Below are 13,877 nucleotides of genomic sequence, written 5' to 3' on the forward strand. Positions count from 1 at the left end.
GCAAATTGTGAGAAGAACAAAAGGAGGGGAGAGAATTCTTAACTTCCTGTCATTTTAATAGGAAAGTAATGAAGTCGGTCTTTTACACAGACACAGTGACCATGGTCCTTCAACACAGTCCCTTGAAGAGCACCACACCAATTCTCTTAGGGCTATCTGTGGGAATGTTCCCAGGAGGCACTTGGAATCATGATGGATTATGTATCTACTGCATAACCATTTATATTTGACCCCCAAAGGACACTGTCCAGCTAGATTACCCACTTCGTTCATCTAACACACCTCTAACAAAACAGTAACTTTTTTAACAATTTAAAAATGTAAACACTACCCCACCCCCACCAAAAAAGTGGGAAGTGATTCCTTTGTGGTAGCCTGACCCTACACCTGGATCCTTTCACATAGCTAGCACTGAAAAAGTGCATACTACTGCTTTTTCATGGATTTCATATTGATTTTCTCATATGCTCCTAATCAACCCTTCCCTGATCTCCAGCCTCAACACTTACTTATGGCCTTAACACCCAGTGCTGTTCCCCTGACTCCAGACCCTGTATTTTTCTAATAAGTGAATTATTCTATCCTTTGAATTATTTTATTATTATTATTTTGGTACAGGGGATTGAACCCAGGGGCACTTTAGCCCTTAGGTATGTCCCCATTCCTTTTCATTTTTTATTTTGAGACAGTGGTTGGCTAAGTTGCTGAGGATCTCACTAAGTTGCTGAGGCTGACCTTGAACTTGTGACCTTCCTGTCTCAGCCTCTCTTCTATGGATTATGCTTCTCAGTGATATTCTCTAAACACCCAACATACCTTCTGCACCTACATACCAGTTTGGGCTCACCATGCCAACATGCTGTTTGATTAGCCTAGCCCTGCAGATGGCGCTGGGGTACCCTGATTTTAAAAGACAGGCCCTCTGCTATCTTCTGTCTTACCAAGTGCTTGCAGGCACATTATTTCATTTTTTTTTTCATCACAAACAAGGTAGAATTGGGATGGGAGTGGAAATGGAAGCTGGGTAGGGATTCCAAACCTGCCTTTTCCAGATGAGATGACTGAACTCAGAAACAAAGACACTCTTCTAAGCAGGGACATAAGGCACAGAATTTAAGAAAGTCCTTGTTCTAGGATGTTATAAAAGCAGCATTTGAATGTGTCTCACAAATTTCATGTACTGGAAACTTAATCCCTACCTTCCTGTGTTAGCCATATTAGGAGATGGGGGCTTTGAGAAGGAACTGGGTCCCTTCATGGGCTAAAAGGAGTGGCTTTTTCACCAAAGCACTTGCTTGTTCTGTCTCCCACATGATGTCCTCTGCCACGTGAGGCTTCAGTACGAGGCCCTCCCCAGATGCCAGCATCTTACTCTTATACTTCTGGCTTCAGAACCATGAGCCAAATAAACCTCTACTCTTTATAAATTCCTTGGTCTCAGGTGTTTTGTTTATAGGTTTATAAAATGGACTAAGAGATGGTTCCCAAGAGTGAGTGCCTGTACCTTTTGTGCCCTCCAGCCCTGCGGAGGCCTCCCTCCTGAATCATAAGTAGGAAGCTGAGGGCGAAGCTCAGTGTTTTCATACATTTCTTCTTTGGCAAAGATGCCCAGCACCCCCTGCACCTTCTGATTCATGTCTTAGTCTCTAAAATGTCCCACCCTGAGCAGATCCTGCTACACATCTGAATTATGCCATTTGACCAGGAACCCTCAACACAGATACCTTGGAAGGACTGTTGGTATGTGGATCCTTTTCTGTTGTTTGAGGCTCCAAATCACATGGCCCTTTTTCCTTCATTCTTCTATCTGGATTTTCATGTTTAGGGCTGAAATACAAACAGACACTAAGGAAAAAGTGGAGATTAGAGTGTCAGATGGCAGCTCAATCCTAAATTAAAGGGGAAAACTGAAAGACTTATTTTTTAATAAGGAGGGACAGGATCAGATCAACCATAGAGACAGCTTCCCTGAGTTCCTTCCTGCCTGCTCCAATCAATGCTGGAATGTCAATTCCTGCTTAAAATCACTAAACTCCTCATGGGTCATAGGATAAAACCCAGGCCTGGCTCCTAAATTTCTTCCAATTCCATCTCTCTTTGCTTCTTCCCCCCAGTTTTGCTCAAGTCTAGATTCATAATTGTCCAGACCCACCACCCCATTTGAGCAACTCTCCTTTTTCATTAGTTGTTTATTTTTTCAGACATGCTGTATTCATCTTACACTGCTGACACATACAAGATCCTTCTTAATTAAAGATGTCTTCCTACAGTGATACGGGCATACCCATGTTTACAGCAGCACAATTCACAATAGCCAAACTATGGAACCAAGCCTAGGTGTCCATCAATGGATGAATGGATAAAGAATATGTGGTATATATACACAATGGAGTTTTTTTTTTCCAGCCATAAAGAAAAATGAAATCATGGTATTTGCAGGAAAATGGATAGAACTAGAAATCATCATGATAAGCAAAATAATTCAAACTCAGAACATCAAAGGTCCTTTGTTTTCTCTCCTATGCAGAAGCTAGAGAGGAAAAGGAAAAGAAAGTGCATAAATCTCCTAAAAATCCAAGGGAGATCAGTAGAGGAGGGGTAGGAGATAGGGAGGGTAGGGGAAAGTACTGGGGAGTCATATTGGCCAAATTGTGTTGTGATATTCGTGTGCATATACAAATATATAACAACAAATCCCATCAATATATACAACTATAAGACACCAGTTAAAAAAGAGAGAGAGAGAGAGAAAACCCTCTTGATTTGTCTACAATGTCTTACCTGAGAATCCTTCCCCGATTCTCCCAAGCAGTCATAGTTTCTGCTGCCCTAACACCCTGGCCTTCTGTGCTGCATGACAACCTGACTTCAATTCCTCCTTTTTGCCCTATCAACTAGTTTGCTGGGTGTATGCAGCATGGGCTGGAGTGAGAGAGAAAGGATAACCAAGCCCCTACTGTAACCAGACACCTTCAAGAGGAAACCGAGGCAGGTCAGGCCCAGGACCCAGCTGGCCTAGAGAGGAAAACTAGCTTAGTCATGAGAGGGTCACTGGCGAGGCCAATCAATGTTTTCCTCTTGAAGATAAAAACTCACCTAAGTTCTTGATGGAGAAAACTCTTCCAAGGCTGAAAGTACAGAGGAAAATAAGTCATTTTTTCATAAATCCACCCAAATTAGGTTCTGTTGTACAGCTAAAGATCACTAGGAGGCTGGACCATAGGGGCGGGGTGGGGGGGGTGGGAGCACAGAGCTCAGTACAGAGCCAAGGAAGTCAATCGCCACAAAGTGTATCACGGAGAGTTTCATGAAGTACTGCCTGCAGGGCTGATGATCAATCGGAAAAGAAAAGAAAGCATTCTAAGCTTTCAAGCATGCCTGGGGATGCAGGATTTGATGGGAAATTAAAGTGTTCTCTGTAAACCTTTTTAGGGATGCAGTTCTGAATTGTGTGAGGAAATATGCATTTGTGGTATTTGAGCCAGATTTCTGTGGGCAGCATAGGTACAGGCAGGTGTGCCAGGAACGCTGGGATTGCTTCATGACTGACCACATCTTCTAGCCCAAACTCAGCTCTCTCATGATCTAGATTTGGCTCCATTAAAATTATGTCCCACTAATAACAATATAGACCCTCATTTATTCAGTGGTCACATGGCTGATACCACAAATTACTTGGAATCTCTCCAAGAACCCTGAAGAAAACTGAAAATAAGCATCTGAAATGTCACCACGAAATCCAGGTGTACTAGCTCACATGTGCTCCTCTGAGGAGAGCCCTGTAGGCATTCATGCAGGGCCTGCTGGTTCTGATTTTATATATAATTCTAGCACTGGCAGGAGGACCAGTTAGATGGAGGTTGTTTTCCACCTTTGCGACATTGTTTACTCCTCAAGCCTTCAGGGTCCCATCTGTAGCATGGAAGCAGTGATCCCAGCTCACAGTGCTACCACATATGCAAAAGTGCTTGGCTCACAGCAGGGCCTTGGTACAGGGTCTTGGCCAGATAAAGACACAGAAGTGTTGACAGCAGATGGAAATGGTAATTGTCAGAAAGAAAACAATTACAGACAGCAGAGTTGCAGTGGTTTAGTGTGAAGGCAAGAAGCTCTTCTCCAAGGGCCCGGAGCTTCTAGAAAGAGATTGAGTTGTGTCCACTGACCCTACAGTCAAGGCTACTCCAAGGCACTAAGAATGGATGAAACCAGGTGCTGGGGATGTGGCTCGGTGGTTGAGAACTTGCCTACCATGTGTGAGGCTCTGGGATCTGTTCCCAGAGCCAACAATAAACAAAATAAAATAAACAAAAAGAATAATATCAGATTCCACTCACCAGGCTTAAAAATAGAGATGAATGTAAACCATATCTGAGGGTTAAAAGATTTAAAAACTAAAAGTACTTTCATGCCTTTTAACTTGAAAGGTATGAGACTTGGTTATGTGCAGGGCTGTCTTATGCAGGGTGGTTTATCATATGTTGATGTTACCAGGTAGCTGAAGCTTTTATTTATTTATTTTCGCAATACTAGGGGTTGAACCTATGGGTGTTCAATCACTGAACTACATCCCTATTTTTTTTTTGGGGGGGGAACAGGGCCTCACTAAGTTGCCCAAGCTGGCCTTGAACTTGTGATCCTCTTGCCTCAGCCTCTCAGGTCACCAGGAGTACAGGTATACACTACTGTGTGGCCTAGGTGAAGCACTTTTATAGATTGCTTCTACTCTTGCTCATAAGAATGATAGTCATTTGTATTTTTCTAGCTGCAGAATGTACCCACAAATAAATAATCCTCATCAGAAAGTATAAGACAACCAAGAAAGAGAGATAAAGGATGTAGACTAAATGAATACTCTAAGGACAAGATAGGACATTAACTGGCACCATGAAGATACCTACTGTGAGCCAGGCACTATGCTGAGTGCTTACACACTTTGACTTGGTTCTCCCACCCATTCAGGGAGATAAGTATAGTTCCACTTATTTATTGGACATCTACTACTATAGATAAAGTAACAAGGCATATGCTTCCTGCCTCCAGGGAGATGGATGACTCCATTTTACAGAGGACACAACTGAGGCTCACTGAGGTGCATGCTCTGTTCTAGAGACTTGCTAACAAACTCTTTACCGATACTTACCTTATGTTCATCCTCACGAGGATCCCAGATGTGAGTGCTTTATCATCCCCATTTTATGGGTGAGGCCATGGAGATTCAAGATCACAAAGTCAGGAACTCTGGTCCTGCATGGCCTTCATCAAATGCTATATCACCTCTAAGGTGGCACCTGTTTACCATGCCCAGCGGGAGTCCCTATGTATGCCTTGGGATCTGTACGATTTCTCAAAAACACAAGATAAAGAAATGTATCGGCCAAGGGACTCTTCCCTCAGCCACTGGATTCTGGAAAAGCCTGACCAGGAGGGTAAAACCGAAAACTAGGACCTTCACTTTCACCAAAGAAAGTGCTCTAGAATCAACCCTGCAGACTCGCTTACTCTTAGTTGTCACAGTGGTAAGGAGAGAAGAAACAGTACCTTTTGGAGTTCTTCAATTTCAACTTCATAAGTTGCTGAAATAAACATAAAAAATTATCTCAGGTCAGTTTGCCCACCCATTTCTTACAGTACTCATGATGAAAAGCAATGACGCAAGATGGCAAAGTTCAGTTTTACCAACCTTCAGAGCATCGATCTATATGAGGCTCTGTCTACACAGTTTGGGAAATTCTAGAGTCACTGATCATGGTTTTAATTTCTGTGGGAATTTCTAACATGGAATTTATAGTTGATAAAAGCATACAAAACCACTGTTTCTTGGTTTACTAAATAGATATATACTCCATGCATAAGAGAAAGCACTGAGATTTAGAGGCAGTACTTTAGAAGGCAAACTTGAAAGAAAAAAGGGCCTAAATGCCACTTTGACAAAATGAACTCATATCATGTTCCAAAGTGGACTATTTCTGAAACACTGCTTGAAGAGGAGCCTGCCAATTAAGGCTCAAATATCTTTTGGTTTTTCTGACACTTCTTTGGATTTCTGTAAATGACACTTAATAATTGTATTAACAAATATAAGTAATGACAAGAATTTGGGTTCAAATTCAGTCCTGCCACTTCCTACCTGGGGGATTTCAGACAAATTACTTCATTTCTTTGAGCCTTACCTTGTCCATCTGTGAAACTGGGCAAACTGGTACCAAGTTCATGAAGAAATTAAAGGGGATGATATTAGATGTCACATACTTAGTAGAACATCAGGGATTCTATAAAAAGTGACGTGTTTTTTCACAAAATTGCATATTTGGGGATTTTTAGTTTTGTTTTGCTTAGAAGTTATTTATGCAAGTTCTCCCTCTGCTATTAAAGAATGTGTGTGTGACAAGCAGGACTTCTGTTTCATTTCTTTCTTGCTGCTAGAATCCTAAACTGACCAAACAACATGTTGTATTTCTAAGCTTTCATTTTTGCAAACACACAATTCATAATGCAATTAATGGAATCCCAAGTTTTCCTTAGGAATTGTCAGCACATGATTCTTGTCACACTGACCTAAAATTCTGCAAGAATAATTAGTAATATGTACTTCATATTGGGTACACTTTAATTTCCACTGATTTTTAAATGAAAAAAATTCTATTCTGTCACTCCTCGATTTAAAAATTTAAACTATTAATATTTTCAAAAAATATCTTCTTGCTGGGTTGGGATTGTGGTAGGGTGGCAGAGTGCTTGTTTTATACATATGAAGCACTGGGTTCTGTCCTCAGCACCACATAAAAATAAGTAAATAAAATAAAGGTATTGTGTCCATCTACAACTAAAAAAAATATTTAAAAAAATCTCCTTGCCAGGCACAATGGTACACACCTGTAATCTCAGGAGCTTGGGAGACTGAGGCTGGAGGACTGCAAGTTCAAAGCCAGCATCAGCCACTTAGTGAGGCCCTATCTTAAATAAATAAGGCTGGGATATGGCTCAATGTTCAGAGTGCCCCTGGGTTCAATTCCTAGGTACCAAAAAAAAAAAAAAAAGTCTCCTTACAATACAGTTTGCCCCATATCTTTTCCTAGTATGGATTTGGTCTACAAATTAAAAAAAAATGATAATCTCCTTCAATTTATTTATCTGTTTTTTTTAAGAACAAATTGTGATTTCATTTGCTTTCCCTAGCCACCTGGAGGGTAGAAAATACTATTTATTCTGCTTTAGGAACCATGAAACCAAGGCTCAGAGACACCTTAATTGCTATGTCTAGTAAAGAGAGATAATACACATTCTCTTGAAAACATATTCATGATGTTAAGTATTTTAACCAAGTGGGGACTCTTCAATGGTACGTTATACAATACAAACCTACTTCAAGGTACAAAAAGGCTGTATCCAAGGGGTCAGGAAAGAACTAGGAGATTTAACAAGGGGATGTGACCCAAGCCCAGTCCTGGCTCGCTCTGTACTGAGTTATAGAACTTTCTCTCCATAGAATAGCTTTGCCTTGACTGGCAGAGGAAGGGCAAAAGTCAGAAGAGGGTCCTCAGCCACCCTCCATCTACTAATGTCACAACATGGTCATGTCTGAGAGGCCCACAGCTAATTCTACATGCACTAACTCCCTGTGTGACCTTGGAAAAGTCCCTTCACCTCTGTTAGACCAGTAGATGAGATGACTCTTTCTAATATTACAAAAACAATAATAAAAAGTAGCTATCATTTGTATGCATATAGCTAGCAGGCACTATGCTAAGTATTTAAATGCACTATTCCATTGAACTCTTATGACAATTCCTTTACTGATGGAGGAACCCACAGGGAAGTAAAATAACTTGCCCCAGGTCACTCAATTGGGAAATGACTTAACTTTCCTCTAATCATGGATTTGTTTATTTAAATGGACTATTACTCAGGAATATAATCAGAACTTCATCATTTGAAGGAATCTCTGGGGTCTCAGAAGCACAGTCCAGAAAGCAGTGGCCCAGGTGACCTCTGAGGACAATTCTGTAGAGTTTCCAGAACAACAAGAAGCCAGTACATCAGAGGCTGAGTTCTGTAAGGATGGGCAAGACTCACAAAGGCCCTGCGCAGGGCTGAGCTCAGTGGTGATAGTAAAAACCAAACACCTCATCCTCTCCTGCTATTTAAAGATATCATTTAGATTCCTCATCTTCCTTGATGGACAAGGCAAGGAAGAAAGATTCATTGTCATTTAACTTTTGGATAAGGTGTGAAAATTAGCTCAAGGGTTTAGGTTTGTTTTGTTTTTGTTTTAATCTATGGATATTCTGTTGCTCCAACACTTTGTTCAAAGGCTATCTTTCCACTGTTGAATTGCTTTAGCATCTTCATAAAGAAAACAATCAGGTGGGCATATTGGCATAGGTCTATTTCTGAGTTTCCATTGATTTCTATGTGTCTCCCTGCCAATGCCACAGTCATAATTACTGTAGCTGTAAGTCTTGAAACTGGGTAGACTGATGTTTCCTAATCTTTCTTTTTCAAAACTGTTTTTAGGTGTTTCAGTTCCTTTGCTTTCCCATACGCATTTAAGAATAATCTTGTCTATTTCTACAAAACATCTTGCTGGGATTTTTATTGCAATTGCGTTAAACCTGTGTATCTCGAGGGGAGAATTGAAATTTTCTCTTGTCAATTTTACTGTATTGAGTCTTCTAATCCAAAAGTAGGATATGTCTTTTCATTCACTTACACTTTGATTTATTTAATCCAAATTTTACAGTTTTCAGCATTTATGTCTTATACACGCTGTGTTAGATTTCAGTCTGTCTTTTTTTCTGAACCATTGTAAAAGGTATTGTATTTTTCAATTTTAGTGTGTCCACATGTTCACTGCTAAGATATAAAAATAAAACTGTATCCTACAACCTTGCTGAACTCAATTATTAGTCCCTAGGAAGGATTTTTAGGAAAGGGAGGTTGTAAATTCCTTAGGAATTTCTACCTAGATAATCATGTCACTCCAAAGAAAGGCAGTTTTTATTTTTTCACTTTTGATCTGAATGTTTTTTATTTTCTTGCTTTACCTTATTTTACTGGCTACAACTCTCAGCTCTGTGTTGAATAGGACTGGTGAGAGAGGCCATTCTTGCCTTGCTCCCAATTTGGGGATAAAGCCTTCAGTATTTGTGGTTAAGCATCATGCTTCGCTGTAGTTTTTTTTTTTTTTTTCCTGTGTGTGTGTGTAAATGTCCTTTATCAAGGTGAGGACATTCCCCTCTTAATTTTTCAAGAATTTTTGGTCGAATTTCATCCATTTTTTGCATAGGTTTTATATGATTTTTATTCTTCATCTGTCAATATGGTAGATTTTCGTGAATGGACTTCTCAGTATTGAACCAGTTTACATTTCTGGAATAAACCACTTTTAGTCATGGCATGCAATTCCTTCTAAAATCTTCTGAATTCTGTTTGCTAATATTTTATTAAGGATTTTTATGAAACTCGTAAAGAATATGAAGTTTTCTTATTTAATTGCTTTTGTCTGGTTTCTGTATCAGGATAATACTCGGTTTATAAAATAAATCAAGAAATGTTTTCTCTTCCATTTTTCTGGAAAAGATCACATAGAATTGGTATATAATTCTTTAAATGTTAGCATTTTCTGGTGAAGTCACTTAGACTAGGATAATTGGAGGGAGAGATTTTTCAAATTATGCAATCAATTTTCAAGAGTTACAGGGCTAGTCAAATGATTTATGTTGGGTGAGGTGATAGTTTGAGCTTTTAAAGGAATTGCTCCATTTTTACCTCAAAATGTCAAATTTTATATGTATGCAGTTTCTTTATAATATTCCTTTATTATTCTTTTGATGTCTACAGGATCTGTGATGATATCCCTGTTTCATTTTTGATATTTGTATCTTTTTTTCTTTGTTTCTTTGTCAGTCTTGCTAGTGGTTTGTCAATTTTATTGATCTTTTCTAAGAACAAAGTTTTGGTTTCATTGATCTTTCTTATTTTAATTCCATTTACTTCTTTTATCTTTGTTGTTTCTTTTCTGCTATCTGCTTTGAATTTACTTCGCTCTTATTTTTCTATGTACTTTAGGTAAGATCTTAGATTGTAGCTTGAGATATTTACTTTATGATTTTTTAATTAAAAAGTAAAAATGTATATATTTAGGATACACAGCACTATATTTTGGTGTGCATATGCTTTGTGAAATGGCTTAATCAGACTACTTAATGTACGTATTATCGCCTATATTTTTTGTGGTGAGAACACTTAAAATCTACTCTTACCATTTTTAAAGTATTCAATGTATTGTTATTAACTATGGTCACCACAGTGTACAGTAGATCTCTAGAATTTATTTTCTCGAACTAAAATTTTGTTTCCTTTGATCCAACGTCTCCCTGACCTCCTCCTATGCCTGCTGTTGGGAATATCATTGATTATACTCTCTGCTTCCATGAGACTCACTGTAGATTCTACATATAAGCAAGAATAATATAGTATTTATCTTTCCAGGTCTGGCTTATTTTACTTAACATAATGTCTTTCAGGTTTATTCACATTATCATAAATGACAGAATTTCCTTCTAAGGCTGAATAATATTTCATCCTGAATATATTCCATATTTACTTTATCTCTTCATCTCTTGATGGACACTTAGGTCGATCTATGTCTTGGCTATCGTGAACATGGAGGGCAGATCTCTCTTCTTCATACTGATTTCATTTCCTTTAGAGGTATATCTAGATGTGGGAATACTGCATCATATAGTTCTGTTTTATTTTTTTTTTATAAATTTTATATTGTTTCCATTATGACTGATTGCCAAAAAAGTCCCTTAATTTTATTAACTCTTTCACATTTTTATTTTTTTGTTATTACAAGGTACATATTTTATATTCCATACCTCTATCAAATTGTTACAGCTATTGTTGTTTTTAGTCATTTTGCCTTTTAACCTTCATACTAAAGATAAAAGTGATTCACACCCCACCATTACAGTATTAGATAATTCTGAATTTGTTGTGCATTTATTTTACCAGTAAATTTTTACCATTAAGTTTATGTTTTCATGTTACTAATGGGAATCCTTTCTGCTGGAAGAACTCCTGTTAGCATTCCTTGTAAGACAAGTTTAGAGGTGGAGAATCTCCTCGGCTTTTATTTGCCTGGGAAAGTCTGTCTCTTCTGGAAGACACTGTACTGGGTCAGGTATTGATAGTTGGTAGTTTTGGTTTTGTTTTTGTTTTCCTCACAATTTTTCATTTCAATCCATTCTCTTCCTGGCTTGTGAGGTTTCTGCTAAGAAAACCACCGCTAGACATATTGGAGCTCCTTTTTATGTGATTTACCTTTTTTTTCTTGTTGTTTTAAGAATCCCCTGTGTCTTTGACTTTTAACAGTTTAATTACATCTTGTTGTAGTCTTATTTGGATCAAATCTGACTGGAAACATTTTACCTTTCCACACCTAGGCAATTTTACCTTTCTCCAGCTTTTGAAAGAAGAAAACTTAAGAAACTCACCACCTTATCCTCCTTCACTGGTCTCAGTGTTCGTCTTCTTCTACCTTTCAGAGTCTTCCTTTCTTCTTATGTTTATTTTTATATATTTTATACATATATAATGACCACATTTTTAAAACTATACTTAGCAGGAAGGAAGGAGGAAAATACTTGGGCTCCATCCTCCTAGAAGCACGGTTTCACTAGATTTCAAAGTCTTATTTTATCAAACACTCAGGAAAAATCCACAAAAAAAATAGTATACCCAATTTCTAGATGAAGAAACTAAGGTTCATGTGTCATCTAGGGGCATAAAGAGAATGGAAGAAACTAATAAAACAGATGAAGAAGCACAGTTTGGGGTGAAATAGCTCCACTTTGCTATCTTCTCTCTTTTTCCTGGAGGGTTATATGGTGGCTCTTTAGAGAAAGGCAGGGTAAGGGACACACCACACACTTTTGATCCCAGGCTATAGTTCCTCAGATTCTTCGGGCCTAGCAGATTTATTCTTGTCTCCCAAAAAGATGTCCTTCTGAAAGGGGAAGCCCTAGCCACCATCCCTCCCCCAACTCCTTCTTCCTCTTGCTCTGTTATCTCCCAATGGGATTGGGGGCTTGTTTTTTGAGCCCTTTCTATTTTCAACCATAAATACTTGGCTCCTTGGCAGCAGAGCCCTGTCCATGATGCACAACCCAAGATCTTTCAGTGAAAGAATGAACAAGGGCCTGCCTCAGTGATTCCAGCTTTGGGTATCTAAAATGATGTCCCTTGGACGTCTCCCTGTTAAGATTTGTGGCCTGGAGAGAATAAATGCAGATCTCTGGCCCCATTTCCCATATTCGGTTCTTAGCTTCACCCTGTATCATGAGGGACCCTTGCATGAATCCAAGCTCCATCCACCTCTCCCCATCCCAAAAGCTTTCCCTGAAGCCCAGTCTTTCCTGAGAAGACCCAATCAGGAGTAGGGGAGTCATTGCACAGGGCTGGATTCTAGGGTAGGGGAGTCTCATGTGTTCCAGAGAGAGAAGGTACAGGCTCTGATTGGAGCATCCCCTTGTCTCTGTATACCTTTTGGCCTTGCAGAAGGGCATTCAGTTGGAATTTAGCCCAAATGGGGTCCCAAGCCTTTCTATCCAAAGTGTGGTCTCTAGACCAGCATCATCATCATCACCAGGAAATCTCAGGCCACATTCCAGAGCTACCGAATCAGAATCTGTCACTGGACAAGATCATTGGGAGATTCCGAGGGAACTCTAAAAAGTGAAAAGCCCTGCTCCAAGGTGGGATGCCCAATACCCTGATATATAGGCAGCACTGCCTTCTGTGAGCAACGGGGTACAGGAGTTCCTCTCCTTTATCTAGCATTTTATAAAACATAGGGAAAATCCTAACTCTGCCCAGTTCAGGAGAGAAGGAATTTTCTAGTAGTTTTCTAATCTCTTATTTCCTGGGTAAGGGAAGGAAAATGTCAATAGGGTCCTCATTCTTCCTTCATGAACTTCCCAAGAAAATGGCTTCCTTTTCCCAAGTCTCTAGCTTATTGTTCTGTGTAATAAATTAATAAGACCAGATGACTCTCTTTAACCTTCCTTCCAGAGAAGCCACACTTCTGTGAATGAGAAGCAGCATAAAACTGTGGAAAGAAGGTGGGATTTTGAGGGAGGCTGACCTTGCTTACAACTGTTGCTCTACAAGATACAGCATATATGATCTTGTCCAAAAACAACCTCTGATCTTCAGTTTCCTGTCTCTAACGGTGAGTGATAAAACCACTCCATTACAGACATGTACACAGGACCTAATACAGAACTATAGTCCATAGTACAGGTTTGGCAATCACCCATGTTTATTCTGGCACTAATATTTATGATTTTGCAGATAACTAAGAGATTCTTTAGGCAGAAACAGACATTAAATTTGCAGAAATGTTAAGATTCCCTGCTTCTTTGTTTTTACCTAAGAGGGTCTCCCTTTTTTCACGAAAAGCTTGAATATTGTTGTCAATATCAGAGGTGGGAAGACTTAACTCTGAAACAGTGGTCAGAGCCATTAAATAAATTCCCTTCTTCTATTTGGATTGAACACAACCACCTAATTCTCATGGTCTCTTATCTCCATCTCCATGTTCTGAGTAACGAGGGGACTTCAAGAAAGACACCACAAAAAGAAAGATGAGGTTTCTATAGGAGAAGAAAGAAATATGAATCACTGTATCTTGATTTTTTTCCTCCTATGTATCTACAAAAAGCAAAGCAGCTAAGTCAATTGGAAAGGAGAGGAGAGGAGAGGAGAGGAGGAGGAGGAGGAGGAAAGGTGGAGGAAAGAAGGCAGTAGTAGGAATTGTAAACAGCACTGATGCCCAACTGGATTTCTTTATATTTTTTTTAAGAGATCAG

At 39.2% G+C, this 13,877-nt stretch overlaps 1 protein-coding gene and 1 long non-coding RNA gene across 4 annotated transcripts in view; one reads left to right on the forward strand and one right to left on the reverse strand.

Moving 5' to 3' along the window:
• The window catches only part of Fyb2 (FYN binding protein 2), a 94,006-nt gene that overhangs the window by 26,065 nt on the left and 54,064 nt on the right, over window positions 1-13,877 (reverse strand). For all 3 annotated transcript variants that reach the window (XR_013427807.1, XM_078026341.1, XM_078026340.1), the window contains 3 exons: window positions 5,539-5,573; window positions 3,097-3,128; window positions 1,725-1,827 (listed from right to left, as the gene is read on the reverse strand). Coding sequence is in view for 2 of the 3 variants with exons in the window: in XM_078026341.1 (XP_077882467.1) it covers window positions 1,725-1,827; window positions 3,097-3,128; window positions 5,539-5,573 (170 nt within the window). In the remaining variant the exon portion in view is untranslated. The remainder of the gene's footprint in view (window positions 1-1,724; window positions 1,828-3,096; window positions 3,129-5,538; window positions 5,574-13,877) is intronic.
• The window catches only part of LOC144368068 (uncharacterized), a 36,887-nt gene that overhangs the window by 14,732 nt on the left and 8,278 nt on the right, over window positions 1-13,877 (forward strand). Inside the window, exon 3 of the long non-coding RNA XR_013427809.1 lies at window positions 13,078-13,237. This is a non-coding gene — a long non-coding RNA (uncharacterized LOC144368068). The remainder of the gene's footprint in view (window positions 1-13,077; window positions 13,238-13,877) is intronic.

The sequence above is a fragment of the Ictidomys tridecemlineatus genome, chromosome 11 (genome assembly GCF_052094955.1).
Source record: "Ictidomys tridecemlineatus isolate mIctTri1 chromosome 11, mIctTri1.hap1, whole genome shotgun sequence".
Lineage (NCBI taxonomy): Eukaryota > Metazoa > Chordata > Mammalia > Rodentia > Sciuridae > Ictidomys > Ictidomys tridecemlineatus.